Source organism: Drosophila grimshawi, unplaced genomic scaffold (assembly GCF_018153295.1).
Source record: "Drosophila grimshawi isolate 15287-2541.00 unplaced genomic scaffold, ASM1815329v1 contig_311, whole genome shotgun sequence".
Taxonomy (NCBI): domain Eukaryota; kingdom Metazoa; phylum Arthropoda; class Insecta; order Diptera; family Drosophilidae; genus Drosophila; species Drosophila grimshawi.
Genome location: NW_025063098.1, coordinates 2,455,642 through 2,469,533, shown reverse-complemented (window position 1 = coordinate 2,469,533; position 13,892 = coordinate 2,455,642). Strand labels below are relative to the sequence as shown.

General features: G+C 43.3%; 5 protein-coding genes across 6 annotated transcripts; 4 read left to right on the top strand and 1 right to left on the bottom strand.

Annotated features, from left to right (window-relative positions):
• Positions 1–261: 261 nt before the first annotated feature.
• Positions 262–1,656, top strand: LOC6564358 (m7GpppX diphosphatase). The gene is made up of 3 exons (XM_001990566.2): positions 262–518; positions 575–733; positions 799–1,656. Exons 1-3 carry the CDS (start codon positions 326–328, stop codon positions 1,587–1,589), a joined length of 1,143 nt encoding a protein of 380 aa, XP_001990602.1. The 5' UTR covers positions 262–325; the 3' UTR covers positions 1,590–1,656.
• A 789-nt stretch (positions 1,657–2,445) lies between these two features.
• LOC6564359 (nuclear receptor-binding protein homolog) lies at positions 2,446–5,314 on the bottom strand. Its single transcript, XM_001990567.3, has 2 exons — positions 3,623–5,314; positions 2,446–3,367 (listed from the first exon to the last, which is right to left on the bottom strand). The coding sequence occupies exons 1-2, from the start codon at positions 4,796–4,798 to the stop codon at positions 2,531–2,533; spliced, it is 2,013 nt and encodes a 670-aa protein (XP_001990603.1). The 5' UTR covers positions 4,799–5,314; the 3' UTR covers positions 2,446–2,530.
• A 350-nt stretch (positions 5,315–5,664) lies between these two features.
• LOC6564360 (symplekin) lies at positions 5,665–9,804 on the top strand. Its single transcript, XM_001990568.2, has 5 exons — positions 5,665–5,860; positions 5,923–6,116; positions 6,323–8,466; positions 8,549–9,465; positions 9,527–9,804. The coding sequence occupies exons 1-5, from the start codon at positions 5,774–5,776 to the stop codon at positions 9,728–9,730; spliced, it is 3,546 nt and encodes a 1,181-aa protein (XP_001990604.1). The 5' UTR covers positions 5,665–5,773; the 3' UTR covers positions 9,731–9,804.
• Positions 9,805–10,087: 283 nt separating this feature from the next.
• On the top strand, positions 10,088–11,611 carry LOC6564361 (lipase 3). Of its 2 annotated transcripts, none has more exons than XM_001990569.3 (3): positions 10,088–10,316; positions 10,375–11,091; positions 11,146–11,611. In XM_001990569.3, exons 1-3 carry the CDS (start codon positions 10,173–10,175, stop codon positions 11,539–11,541), a joined length of 1,257 nt encoding a protein of 418 aa, XP_001990605.1. In that variant the 5' UTR covers positions 10,088–10,172; the 3' UTR covers positions 11,542–11,611. The 2 variants fall into 2 exon arrangements, with proteins under 2 accessions (XP_001990605.1, XP_032593125.1); XM_032737234.2 differs by lacking the exon at positions 10,088–10,316 and having other exon boundaries at positions 10,550–10,615; positions 10,692–11,091; positions 11,146–11,603.
• A 386-nt stretch (positions 11,612–11,997) lies between these two features.
• LOC6571131 (lipase 3) lies at positions 11,998–13,541 on the top strand. Its single transcript, XM_043215075.1, has 3 exons — positions 11,998–12,176; positions 12,240–12,962; positions 13,025–13,541. Exons 1-3 carry the CDS (start codon positions 12,021–12,023, stop codon positions 13,412–13,414), a joined length of 1,269 nt encoding a protein of 422 aa, XP_043071010.1. The 5' UTR covers positions 11,998–12,020; the 3' UTR covers positions 13,415–13,541.
• Positions 13,542–13,892: the final 351 nt, after the last annotated feature.

Here is a 13,892-nt window from a genome sequence, read left to right as displayed (position 1 = left end):
CACTTGGTGTAATTCAGATATAGTTCTTTATATACATATATTCTAAAGTTCATGAACAATATTGTAATATGGCTTATACACAATAAATACAAATGTAACAACGAATTAATTATACCCAAAGCAGTTATAAAAATCTTAAATTTAAATAAAACTTATAAGTTTCGTTAAGATACGCGACGTTTCTTTCGTTAGGTGTGGAGTGAAGCTGTTAAATTAACATAAACTCACAAGGGGCTGTTGGATATTATGTTAGGGCATAGTTTACCAACACTCTGTAACAATTGCCGCCTGAAAAGACGAAATTCGCATTAATAAACATTAAATTATGCCCGAACAAGTTGAATCAAGTCCCAAACTTAATGTAAGCAGTGAGATTAAGTCTCCCACTTATGATTTAACTAAGTTTTGTCTAAAACGCATACTTAACAACAACAGTAAATTTAAGAGCATAACATTGCTGGGCACTTTTCCGGATTTGTCCGAAACCGATGCCGCAATTGTTGTTTTCGAGAAAAATGGTAAGCAATTCGATAGTGCCGTGAATAATATTATAATAAGAAACATATCTATGCAGCCTATCGCGAAAGCGATGTAGCAACTGAAGTGCCCGCTGAGAAGGAGTCCGAGTCGGAGAAAAAGCCAAGCTACTTTAGCAGCGACCTGAAAGTTCGCACCGATTTTGTGAATAATATTTACGCGAGTTTCCAATGTGTTCCCACTCAGGAGTTGTGTGGTATGTTGAAAAATGTAATGTTCACATGCCTTGCAAATTAATCCTTAATCCTTATTCTTTGAAAGCCGTGAAGAGCACCGTGGTATATCCGGCGACCGAGAAGCACATCCAGAAATATTCCATATGCCAGAAGTACCTCATTATTGAAACACCAGATCTCTATGAATCCATCACGCTTCCCTACCTCAGCTCAAGTCAGTTCTCATTGGATTGGGTGTACAATATTCTGGAGCACAAACAAGAAACGGAACGCATTGTTTTCGAAGACAAGGATTCCGAAAATGGCTTCATTCTAGTTCCCGATCTCAAGTGGGACGGCCGCAACGTGGAGAACCTTTACTTGCTGGGGATAGTACAAAAGCGCGATATAAAATCGTTGCGTGATCTTAATGCCAGCCACTTGCCGTTGCTGCGTAATTTTCAGCAGTCGGCCAAGCAGGCGATACTCAAGCGTTACGGCTTGAATCCCAACCAGCTGCGCATGTACTTCCATTATCAGCCATCATTTTATCATCTACATGTGCACATCAACCCGATTAGGAATGATGCGCCCGGCATCTGGTGCGAGAAGTCCCATATGCTGGACACGGTGATTAACAACTTGGAGCTGGTGCCCGATTACTATCAGCGTGCCACTCTGCCGTTTGTTTCGTATGAGGGCAATAAGTTGTTGGATTTGTATGATGAGCGTTTGGGAGTGCGCAAAGCAGCATCCAAGGATGAAAAGGATTCCGACCAGGCACCCGAACCATTTACGGACGATGAACAGGAAGAGACGCGTCAATGCAAACGCATTAAGCTGAGCGCACCGGAGGAGTCCACCGAGGCCGAACTCGTTGCAACGCCGTGTGCCTAATTATTATTATGGAATAAATTTTCTCTGTAATAAAAATAAATGAGGCATAAATGCATAATGCATCACAGTTTTGTCAGTTTGTTGACTTTATTTATTTATTTATTTAATAATAGTGTCGCTATGTCTGTTCTGTGTATTTTTGTTGTAGTTGTGGCTGCTTTATGTGTATAGCTTTTGAGGCCGTTTATGTATTCTAATATTTGTAATACGTTGAAATACATACATTCCACTGCCTTTGGGGATTTTTCTTTTGTTCTTTTGTCTTTCTCGTTAATAAATAAGAAATTTATATATGTATGTATCAATACAAAATCATATACATATTTGTTAGTGAGCGCCTAAATGCTATTTTTGAAATAGGTCGAGTGTTTTCTTTTGCTTTATTTTGGGCCTTTTCTTTTTTCGACTTATGTGGCAGCCGCCTTTGAAATGATTTAATAGTGTTTTTTTTATTTGTTATAATTTTTTTTCGTTTTTAGATTAGATTTTCTAGCGTTATATTCGAGAATGCCGAATTCGATTCGGTATTTTCGAAAGTCGTGCTAAGCGAATGCTTCAATTTTATAAGCTCGTCTTCTGGCTTACGAGTTGCAGCAGCGGCATAATTGTGTGTCTAGATGTGTATGTGTATGCATATGGGTGTGTGTTAGTGTGGGTGTGTGACTGAATGAGTGTAGAATACACATTGGAAAACTTTAGCCTGGAAGCCTTGTACAACATTGTTTAAATATACATACATACATAAATATTATTTAAAATACATACATATATATATATATATTTATATATATACGTATGGCAATACATATATGTATATATATAGCTATATAAAAATAACAAAAATAATAATAGCAATAAAATCGTAGTAATTTTTTTGTTGTTGCCATTAATAAAAACAATGCGCACCCCGCCGGCTTTGCCTCGAATACTTTAAATTGTCCTCAATTGCAGTGAGTGTTGTTGTTATTGGTGCTGCTGCTGCTGGTATTTTGGATCGTTGTGCTCTCCGTGTCGGCATGCTCCTGTGGGACATACATGACAGCACTGCTGGGTGAGGTGTTAACCGACATGCTGCTCGTCATCGTTTTGTCCGCATCGGAGATGGACCAATTGCGTTCCAACTGTTCCAGAGCGGCCATCGTTGCGGTTGTGGTCACACCGGCGCCCGAACTTTCCGCGCCAGCGCAATCGCTTAGGACGCCGGCACGCAGCGTCTCCTCGAGTAGGGCCTGAATTTTGTCCTGATCATCTAGATGGACAAAACCCAGGCGCACCAGTTCGCTGGTCAGATCCGCAGCCGTATCCTCATCGTTCACCTGACACGTCAGCTGCCGATTCATTTTGTCGTCCATGCGCAACAGTATTGTCATCAGTATATCGTTGCTGTCCTCCTTCAGTTTCTTTACGCTGCACATCATGTTCACAATGCGTCGCAACTCGGTGTCCACAGGTTCTGGCGTGGCCGATTTGACCGAATCGGCACGCTCTGGTGAAGCGGCACGCGACCGAAAATGAGGCGGCTTCTTGCCGCTGTATGTTATCAGTGGATAGACACCATATTTTACATCCTCCACGAACTTCTCCAGCTTGTCGGCACCGGGCACATCCGAAAGCCGAAACTGGCGCTCAGTGCCGTCCGACATTTTGAGCTGGGCCATAATCACATCCGGGTGATTATAGCGCTGCATCAGTCCATCAAAGGCCGTCTCCGAGAACATGGTTCGATTGGCAGGCGAGAAGACCAAGCAGTGGGCGGCCAGTAGCTTCAGTGAATGCACCTACAAATATTATCCAATCAATTATCAAAATTCACATAGAAAGCGTACACATAAAGAAACATAAAAACTTTTTAATTCTTTAATTTCTTGCGATTGCATTTCGCAAATTCGTTTCCTTCGTTTAGTGTGCTGCTGCTGTTATGAGATGTTATAGCTTAGACAACTACTCAAAGGGCTACTTACATGAGTCCAACAACTATGTGGTACTTATTTGAGTTGCAGACGTGGGGTAGATGGGGGATTGGATGCACTTACCTCAAAGAGCAGTGGATGAAATAGCAAATCGCTCGCACTTGGTCGATCCTGGGGCTGTGGATTGAGACACTTGAGTATCAAATCCCGTTGCAGATCATTGTCCAGGCTGTTTATTGTGCGCAGTATTGTGTCCTCGTTGATGGCAGTCGTTTCGCTATTGCTGGACTGCGGCTGTATCTCCAGCGCAGCCATTTCGAGAGCGCACATGCCAAAGGCGTAAATGTCGACGGCGGCGGTTAATTGCTCGGCGGCACCATATTCGGGTGCATGGAAATAGTGGGCACCACGCTCCTGTTCCCGTTCACGTTCCCGTTTCGGCTGCTGCTCCAGCTCGAGATTTTGCGCTCGTCGCACACTATAATGCACCGCATCCGGGACGACAGAGCCAATTTTGACCAGACCATTGTGCTGAATGAAAATGCTATCACAGGTTAGATTGCCATGAATGATCGGCGGCGTGCAGGAATGCAAATAGCTGAGCGCGGACAGTATCTGTGTGCACCAGCGGCGCCACGATTCGAGCGGCAATCGCTTGGCATTGCGCTTGGTGCGCTTGAGGAACTGTTTCAGTGAGCCGGACGACATGTACTCTGTGATGAAGATGACGCGTGGCCGCTCAGCGTGCAGTGTATCCGTCCAGTAGCGATGGAACTTGACAATGTTCTGATGATCCAACTGCAACAGATTGTCAAACACCTGACGCATCTTATCCTCCTGCGTTTTAAGATCCTGCAGCTGCGCATATTGCACCTCATTCCAAACGACCTCGACTCCCTCTTCGGTGTCCATGGCCAGATGCACACAATCGATGCCAGGCACATCCCGCTGGTCCACCTCTTCGCGTCGCTTTAGCCAGCGTCCACACGGCGACTCCTCCAATATTTCACTCTCATCCTCTGAATCATCGCCTGATTCGCGAGGCGATGAGTCAACAGCCAAATTGGTTACGCCGCCATCGCCCCCAACACTTGCTATTGCTGTTGTTGCTGTCGATGTTGCGGTTGTTGCTATTGTACTAATGGAGGCAGCTGCAGCCGTCGACGCCGGCTGCACCGAGCTTGAACAGGGTAGTGCTGTGCTCGGGCTGCCTGCTGCCGGATTAGTTGCATTTGGATTGGGATTCGTTTCATCCACGACGCTAGCGCTGCTGCCGGCATTTACTTGACTATTTGACATTGGGGCGCGGTCGTCGATTTGTCGGCTCACAAAAGCAGTTGAACCGCTGCTGTTGTTGCTGCTACTAATATGATTGTTGTTGCTCGCTGCTCAATTGTTTATTTCAACGTTTCTTCACTGTTTGCTTTCTGTGCTCTCGGCTCCAACCGAACCGGGTGCTTCTGTCGCCGCCGACGTCGCCTGCTCCACAGCCGCAACTTCTGCCTACACACTCGCACACTCAAACACTACACACATACACATACACTCACACACAAGCACACACACACGCATACGCACTCTCCGCTGCCACCCCTCGTCTTAAACACTCTCTTGCACTATATACTCGCAGCACTCTGCCCCTCTTCGACCGTTGTTCAATAACACGGTGAGCCTTTCTGCTTGCAGCTTGTTTCCTCGATTGTTAACGCCTTTTTGGTGCAGCAGCTGTGCGTATTCATTAACTGCGCTTATTGGTCCAGTTGTGCGGCCGTTTTAGCTTGTTTAGGCGTTTTTTTCACGCTTTTAAAACACCCAAAAAATGTGAGTAAATCGATGCATCGATGCTATCGATACTTATTTAACGATGTATCGCTAAAGAGATGTATTGCATGCAATTTTATACACAAGAATAATTTATGTGTGAGATTCCATTCTAGCCGAAACATACCTGACGTCACAGATAACGAGTTACTCAATATTCTTAATTTTAAGCAATATATAACTGGCAGTTATATATATATATAATTTTAATGTATATCTTGGAGTGTATATTACTATAATAGTTTAAAAGTTGCAAACCATTTACTTTTTTTTACAACTTGCAGTACGTGGCTGCACAGCAATTATCGATTTTCAATTGTTTCCTGGAGCAATCGTAATCGGTTATCTTTTGTTCATCACTATAGCTATCGAAAAGTAGGCTCTGTCGGCTTAGCACTCGCGGCTTTTATAAATAAAATTTGTAAACAATAATCTTTATAAATATATGCGACAATGGACAGCATAATTGGACGCAGCCAGTTCGTTTCGGAAACAGCGAATCTTTTTACCGATGAAAAGACTGCTACGGCCCGTGCAAAGGTTAGTAATGGATGGAACTTGATGAGGCTGTAATTTTAAACATTTACCATGTTCCTTTGTAGGTTGTGGAATGGTGCAATGAATTTATAACAGCAAATGTAACATTGAAATGCGAGCTGCTCGTTAAAGTGCAGGAAATTGTGCTCAGCTCATGCGTTGAGCTGGCCGACGAGTTCTTGGAGCCGGTACTCTCGCTGGCGCACGATCAGAATCAGGAGGTTCGCAAACAAGTCGTCTCCTTCATAGAGCAGCTCTGGTAATTTACAAAAGACAGCTATCTAGTTATTAGTTATAGAGCAAGCGCTTCCCTGTTTATTTGTCATCCTTTTTTCTTACCTATGATTACCAATATGTGTTGCTGTTGGTTCCTTTCTGTTGGAAAATTGTGCTCTATATCTAATAACTATATTGCCATGGTATTTCATCTCTGTCATTCTGAAGATAACACTCGTTTTCTCACAGCAAGGTCAAAGTGGAGCTGCTGCCATATGTGATAAATGTGATATCGATGCTGTTGCGCGATAGCTCCGCACAGGTTATCAAACGTGTAATACAGGCTTGTGGCAGCATCTATAAGAACGGGCTGCAATATCTGTGCGGTTTGACTGATGCCACGGATAGTGCAGAGCAGGCGTGGAATGTGCTTAGCTTGATAAAGGCGCAAGTTCTGGACATGATAGATAATGAGAACGATGGTATACGCACGAATGCGATTAAGTTTCTGGAAGGCGTTATTATACTGCAAAGCTATGCAGATGAGGACAGCATGAAGCGCGACGGCGACTTTTCGCTGTCCGATGTGCCGGAGCAGTGCAAATTGATAAGACGCCAGAAACTGCAGGATGAGGGCACGAACATATTCGATATAATGCTGCAGTTCCATGGCACCACCCACATCTCGTCGGTGAATTTGATTGCCTGCACAAGCAGTCTGTGTACGGTGGCTAAAATGCGGCCGGTTCGCATGGGTGCTGTTGTGGAGGCTTTTAAGCACCTCAACAGCAATCTGCCGCCCACATTGACCGACTCCCAGGTGAGCTCTGTGCGAAAAAGTTTGCGTATGCAGCTGCAAACTTTGCTCAAGCTACGCGGGTCCTTTGAGTTTTCTTCCACAATACGTAATATACTTTTGGATTTGGGCGCCAGTACTAATGAAATACAGAAGCTGCTGCCCAAAATGGACAAACAGGAGATGGCGCGCCGGCAAAAGCGCATACTGGAGAATGCTGCTCAGAGTTTGGCGAAAAAGGCGCGCCTTGTTGAGCAGCAGCAGTTGCAGCAACAGCAACAGCAGCCACGCGAAATGGAACTGGATGAGCATGAGCTGGAGCGGCAGCGACAAAAGAGCACACGCGTCAATGAGAAGTTTCTGGCGGAACATTTGCGCAGCACCGAAACGGTGATTAATCTTGTCGTGGAGTTCTTACCATCGTTGCCGGAAGCGGCACCTGCCAAATTTCTGGAGGAGTATACGCCAATTAAACAGCTGTCGCTGCCGCAACAGGTGAGCAATATATCGCATCAATTTGGACAGCAGCTCACAGAGCTGCGCTTGGGGCCCGGCACGGCTGCCTTCAGTAAAGAGCCGCCCATGAAAGCAAAGACTCAGACGCCAGGCGAAGCACTGCCAGAAAAAGTTGCTATGGATGTGGATGAGAGTGAGTCATCGGAGAAACTCAGCGAACTGGAGCTGCAGCGCAAGGAGGAGGCCACAAAGAAGTTGCGCGACACCATGGAGCGCTCCAAGGGCGAACAGACTGTTATTGAACGCATGAAGGAGCGAGCCAAGACACTGAAGTTGCAGGAGATAACTAAACCTCTGTCGAGGAATGTTAAAGAAAAATTTCTACTGGACGCCATTATACGAATACTTAATTCAGAGCGCCAGTGCATAATGGGTGGCGTGTCGGCTAAGCGACGCAAATTGGTCACGGTTATTGCAGCCACCTTTCCGGATAATGTTCGTTATGGCATAATGCAGTTCATATTAGGAGATATTAAGCAGCGCATAGATCTTGCCTTCTCCTGGCTATACGAGGAGTACTCACTGCTGCAGGGCTTCACACGGCACACCTATGTAAAGACCGAGAATCGTCCGGATCACGCCTATAACGAACTTTTAAATCAACTCATTAGAGGCATTGGCGAGCGTTGTGAATATAAAGATCGAATTATTCTATTGCGTCGCATTTATCTGGAGGCACCTATACTGCCTGAAGAGGCCATTATGCAGCTTGTGCAGCTGTGTCTCGTCGAGGAGTTTATGCCGCATGGCTTAGAAATGGTGAAAGATCTCACAGTGCTGCGTCCGCCACGCAAGAATCGCTTTGTACGCGTCCTCCTTAACTTTGCCGTGCACGAACGTGCCGACCTGCGAGAGCGCGCTTTGGCCCATCTGGTTACCATCTACCATGTTCACAAGATTGTGCCAGCACGCATCGATGAGTTTGCCATAGAGTGGCTGGAATTTGTGGTGGCCGAGACGCCGCCAAAGGCTATTTTCTCCGCGGATTATGGCAGGCCATCGCCGGAGGCTGCATGGAAGGAAGATACCGCCAAAGTGTGCCTGTTGCTGGCGTTGACACTGTTGCCCTATCAACCAGAAGGTAAACGCTTTGAATAAATTATTACTGTTGGTAACCTATTAGTAACAAATATATGATCCCGTTGCATTACTTTTTCTTACAGTTTATTTGGAAAAGATTTGTCAGGTCTTTAGTGAGACCTCAGCGGAACTGAAGCGCACCATATTACGTAGCTTGGATGCCCCTATTAAGAAACTGGGCGTGGAATCGCCAGTCTTGCTGAAACTGCTGGAGGACTGTCCCAAGGGCTTGGAGACTCTGGTTATACGCATTATTTACATACTGACTGAACGCGTGCCTACGCCGCATCCGGATCTGGTGCTTCGCGTGCGTGAACTTTATCAAAACAAAGTCAAGGATGTGCGTGTCCTTATACCCATTCTTAGTGGGCTTTCGCGCTCCGAACTAATTGCTGTGCTGCCCAAACTCATTAAACTCAATCAGGCCGTGGTAAAGGAGGTGTTCAATCGCTTGCTCGGAATTGGAGCGGAGTTCGCTCATCAGCAGATGGCTCTGTCTTCGACAGATTTGCTGGTGGCTTTGCATACCATCGATACGAATGTGTGTGATTTGAAGGCAATTGTGAAAGCCACCTCGCTGTGCCTGGCCGAGCGTGATGTTTATACCCAAGATGTGCTAATGGCTGTTTTGCAGCAGCTGGTTGAGATCACTCCCGTACCGACCCTAATGATGCGTACAACCATTCAAAGCCTAACGCTGTGTCCGCGTCTCTCCAACTTTGTATTGAATCTGCTGCAGCGTTTGATACTTAAGCAAGTGTGGCGCCAAAAAGTTATCTGGGAGGGCTTTCTTAAGACGGTGCAGCGTCTCAAGCCGCAGTCATTGCCCGTGCTACTACAACTCCCACCGCCACAACTGGCAGATGCACTGCAACAGTGCCCAGACCTTAGACCTCAACTGCTTGAATACGCCGAAAGCATACAAGACGAGCCTATGAGCGGCATCACCCAGCAAATACTGGACATTATTAGCGGCAAATCGGTGGATGTATTTGTTACGGCAAGTTTAGTGTATCTTTAGTACAAATAATTATTGAATAATTGTAATTTATTAATTACAGGATGAAAGCGGCGGCTACATTAATCCAGACAATATCAAAAAGGAGCTCGTGGACACCTCAGATATCGGCGTAATTTCCACGGTGCCCGTTCTTACTTCACTGCCCATCGCTGCACCAATGCCCGTGCCGGCACCTGCACCACAGCCAGTTCCCGCACCCGCACTTAGTGACTTAAATCAACCGCTGCCGCCTGGCGAGGATTAGTTAGCTTAGTTTGTTTTGTTAATTTATAGTATATCGGTGACTTACTAAACCCTCTAAAATTTCTATCGATGTAATCTTTGTGGTAATAATTTTTTCACTGGGTTATCTTGTGTTTTTCAATGACCACACCATTTTGCCCCAAAAATACAACTAATTTAAAAAGTATTTTATATTTTTAAAAACTATTATCAGATCGGTTCGTTTTTTGCACTCAGAAATTTTGAATTAAAATTAGGATTTGTATTTTAGATTCATTTGAGGTTTTATAAGGTGCCATTTGTTGAAACGCATGGTTTGCAATCCGTGCTTTGTGGACCACCGTCATGTATGGACAAGTAATGCTTATAGAGATTTCGGATACCAGGACCACTCAAGAAGAGCCTACTACAAAATTTGAAGTCAAATGTTTGCTTTGCCGCTGTTGTAGATTGGGCGGTTCAGAATGCGGACCTACATTCTTTTGGTTATAATTTTGATGCTAATCTCAGTAGTTGGCATATACTCAGCTGCTTTAAAGGTATCACCATTCAACATTGACTTTCCAAAGTTCTATAACAATTTATGTTTTCGAAGGCGACGCACAACGGTAAGTCCATAAAATGTGCGCCTCATTGGATTAAAATACTGAATAAAACTGCCTCTAGCGAGATCGCATTGCTGTCCACGGCTATCCTGTGGAGCATCACCATGTCGCCACTGAGGATGGGTACATACTCGGAGTCTTTCGTATACCCCATTCCCATAAGTTGCAGAACCAAAATGAATATCGTCCAGTTGTGCTCATTCAACATGGTATGATGGGTGGTTCGGACGCATGGATTTACGTTGGCCCAGACAATGGCTTGCCATACATGCTTGCAGATGCGGGCTTTGATGTTTGGCTGGGTAATTCTCGTGGCAATACTTACTCAAGGAACCATTCTTCACGTTCCACATTTTATCGAGACTTTTGGAATTTCAGCTGGCACGAGATTGGATTCTATGATATGCCCGCCATGATCGATTACGCCTTGGATACCAATGGTCAGGGACAGAAGTCCATACACTATGTGGGACACTCACAAGGAACAACTGTATTTTTCACACTAATGTCCTCACGTCCAGAATACAATGAGAAGATAAAAACGGCTCACATGTTTGCTCCAGTTGCGATAATGGCACACATGCAAAACAAATTAGTGCGTGCAGTGGCACCGTGTCTTGGACATGTGAACCAATGGTCGCATTTATTTTCAAGCCGGGAGTTTCTACCATTCAATAGCTTTCTATTGACCTTCATATCTTTTTTATGGGAGCCTCTTCCGCGAATAATTTGTGTACATTTTCTAAAAAAGTTTTTTGACACTGGTAGATGGAATTTGGTAAGCAGAATGTTGTAAAATTAGGTAGAAATCACAGCCGATTCTTTTAAATAGTCAGCTCTGGCAGAAGGATTCGGTGAGCAGCCGGCTGGCTGTTCCACAAATCAAATATTGCATTATATGCAAGAACAGCAATCGGGCCATTTTAGACTGTACGATTACGGCACCAGGAAGAATCTAGAAATGTATAAATCAGAGCAGCCACCAGATTATCCGGTGGAGAATATAACCGCAATAGTGCACTTGTGGTATTCCAAAAATGATGTTATGGCCGCAGTGGAGGACGTGTTGGCTCTGGCGAATCGCCTGCCCAACAAGGTGTTGCATCAAATTAAGGATCCTAGGTGGGAACACGATGATTTTGCGCTAAACTTGGAGATCCGTGATTATGTAAATAAGCCAGTCGTTGAGATTATACAAAATTTTGAAAGAATTAAGAATGAAATTTGATTATCTTCATTGATATTTTATCTATAATCACGTATAAATTAAAAAATCTGTAATGAGATCGAAAACTTTCAAAATAGTTCTAATTTTGTGAAATTAAACTGTCTACTGATATTAATCGGCACTAAATAAATAAATAAATAATAAATGGTAATCTGCTTGCAAAATAGTCTATATGGACTAATGTGTGCGCCATCACTTGTAAGTCCCTACATGAAGGTATTAATCAGCTATTCATTTTATATACATATATACTTTTGGTATAACTGATAAATGTTTAGTACTCAAATATTTTTGGAATGCATATATCTCTAATTTATTGAAATTGGAGATATATAGAAATATAATTCTAAACATATCACTACTTTTACTATTCCTATCTACAATCTGATAAGCTTGTACCACTTGATGATAAGCATTGAGCACTTAGCTAAAAAATTTAGAGCCAAATGCTTGTCCAGTTGAAGTTGAGTTGCTAAACAATGCAGAACCAATTCGTTTTTGCAATAATTTTATTGCTTACCTCGTTGGCTGATGTTCAGCCTGCAGCTCTGAATAAATCTGCAGTCGACATTGACTTCTTTAAGCTGTATGACAATCCAGAGGCGCATATAAGTCCTCAAAGACGTCGCACAACTGTAAGCCTAATATATCTGTAAAGCAATGGCCAAATTTTGAACCGAAATATTATTTATTATAAGGCTGATCGCATTGCTGCGCACGGATATCCTTCGGAGCACCACCATATTGTAACAGAAGATGGATACATAGTGGGTGTTTTTCGCATACCCTATTCCCACAAGCTGCAGAACCAAAACGAATATCGTCCCATCGTCCTTATTCAGCATGGATTATTAAGTTGCTCTGATATTTTGATACTCTGCGGTCCCGATGACGGACTGCCCTTCCTGCTTGCTGATGCAGGATTCGATGTCTGGCTGGGTAATGGTCGTGGGAATGCCTACTCAAGAAACCATACATCACGCTCCACACTACATCCTTATTTCTGGAAGTTTAGCTGGCACGAGATTGGATACTATGATATTGCAGCGATGATCGACTATGCATTGGAGACCAATGGTCAGGGACAGAAGTCCATACACTATGTGGGACACTCCCAAGGAACAACTGTATTTTTCGCATTGATGTCCTCACGTCCTGAATACAATGAGAAGATTAAAACGGCTCACATGTTTGCTCCAATTGCAATAATGACCAACATGCGAAACAAGTTGGTGCGCTCAGTGGGTCCCTATCTAGGGCATCAGAATATCTACTCGCTTTTGTTTTCCAACCAAGAAATGATACCACACAATAACTTCTTGTTGACTCTGTTATTCAATGTATGTGAGCCGGATCAACAGCTAAGAATAATTTGTGAGAATGCTATGGAAAATCTCTACGCTGGTAGTCGTGTGAATATGGTAATTAATTAATAATTAGTTCACTCTTTCCCTTATGAATGTTTAACATATTTATTAAATAGACTGCAATGCCGGAGTATTTGGCTACACATCCGGCTGGGTGTTCCTCCAATCAAATGCTGCACTATGTGCAGGAACAACAGTCGGGACATTTTAGATTGTACGATTACGGCACTAAGAAGAATCTAGAAGTGTATAAATCGGAACAGCCACCAGACTATCCCGTCGAAAATATAAGCTCCGAAGTGCACTTGTGGTTTGCAGACAATGATAGCTTGGCAGCGGTTGAGGATGTAATGGCCTTAGCTGATCGACTACCGAACAGGGAACTGCATCATATGGAGGATCCAATGTGGAATCATCAAGACTTTGCCATAAACTTTGAGGTTCGCAAATACTTAAACGAACCGGTCATTAAGATTATGATGGAATTTGAAGAGTGCAATAAATAAATCCGATTGCTTAGTTTAAGTTTTACGCATTACAATAATTGCTCCATTGTTAAAAATGTTTTTGTATTTATTTTGCGATTCATGATATTAATTTATATTAAAATAAAACTTTTTTTGGCTTTCATAACTAGGAGTCTATTTATTGTTTAGAATTATGAAGTTGACTCTTTTTCGTGAATTCTAGAATTTCGATTACGTTTTAAAGACTAGTTGCCTGGGACAGAAGGTCAGTTAAAATTCGCCAACTTGATGAGCAAATTTCATCAAGAAATTATTAAGCAATTTACTGTAAATGAAACTGTTTAAGTGTCACCACTAAAGAGTGTCAAAATGAAGTGTTGGCAGAAATATTTTAGTTTCTAAATTTAATTGTTTAAACCAGTTGCATAATCAATCACTCGATTTATTTTTTCATATTTCTATAATAATTTTACCAATCCTATCTATAATCTGATAAACTGAAACCACTTAATGATAA

What these genes read in the sequence shown, in the direction of transcription:
- LOC6564358 (XM_001990566.2), top strand. Translation starts at nt 326, where the DNA reads ATGCCCGAACAAGTTGAATCAAGTCCCAAACTTAATGTAAGCAGTGAG. An exon ending in TGTTGTTTTCGAGAAAAATG is followed by an intron (nt 519 to 574) that starts GTAAGCAATTCG and finishes ATATCTATGCAG; the next exon opens with CCTATCGCGAAAGCGATGTA. An exon ending in TCCCACTCAGGAGTTGTGTG is followed by an intron (nt 734 to 798) that starts GTATGTTGAAAA and finishes ATTCTTTGAAAG; the next exon opens with CCGTGAAGAGCACCGTGGTA.
- LOC6564360 (XM_001990568.2), top strand. Translation starts at nt 5,774, where the DNA reads ATGGACAGCATAATTGGACGCAGCCAGTTCGTTTCGGAAACAGCGAAT. An exon ending in GTTGCCCTATCAACCAGAAG is followed by an intron (nt 8,467 to 8,548) that starts GTAAACGCTTTG and finishes TTTTTCTTACAG; the next exon opens with TTTATTTGGAAAAGATTTGT. An exon ending in CGGTGGATGTATTTGTTACG is followed by an intron (nt 9,466 to 9,526) that starts GCAAGTTTAGTG and finishes TATTAATTACAG; the next exon opens with GATGAAAGCGGCGGCTACAT.
- LOC6564361 (XM_001990569.3), top strand. Translation starts at nt 10,173, where the DNA reads ATGCGGACCTACATTCTTTTGGTTATAATTTTGATGCTAATCTCAGTA. An exon ending in TTCGAAGGCGACGCACAACG is followed by an intron (nt 10,317 to 10,374) that starts GTAAGTCCATAA and finishes AACTGCCTCTAG; the next exon opens with CGAGATCGCATTGCTGTCCA. An exon ending in ACACTGGTAGATGGAATTTG is followed by an intron (nt 11,092 to 11,145) that starts GTAAGCAGAATG and finishes TCTTTTAAATAG; the next exon opens with TCAGCTCTGGCAGAAGGATT.
- LOC6571131 (XM_043215075.1), top strand. Translation starts at nt 12,021, where the DNA reads ATGCAGAACCAATTCGTTTTTGCAATAATTTTATTGCTTACCTCGTTG. An exon ending in CTCAAAGACGTCGCACAACT is followed by an intron (nt 12,177 to 12,239) that starts GTAAGCCTAATA and finishes ATTTATTATAAG; the next exon opens with GCTGATCGCATTGCTGCGCA. An exon ending in CTGGTAGTCGTGTGAATATG is followed by an intron (nt 12,963 to 13,024) that starts GTAATTAATTAA and finishes TTTATTAAATAG; the next exon opens with ACTGCAATGCCGGAGTATTT.
- LOC6564359 (XM_001990567.3), bottom strand. Translation starts at nt 4,798, where the DNA reads ATGTCAAATAGTCAAGTAAATGCCGGCAGCAGCGCTAGCGTCGTGGAT. An exon ending in TTCATCCACTGCTCTTTGAG is followed by an intron (nt 3,368 to 3,622) that starts GTAAGTGCATCC and finishes TAATATTTGTAG; the next exon opens with GTGCATTCACTGAAGCTACT.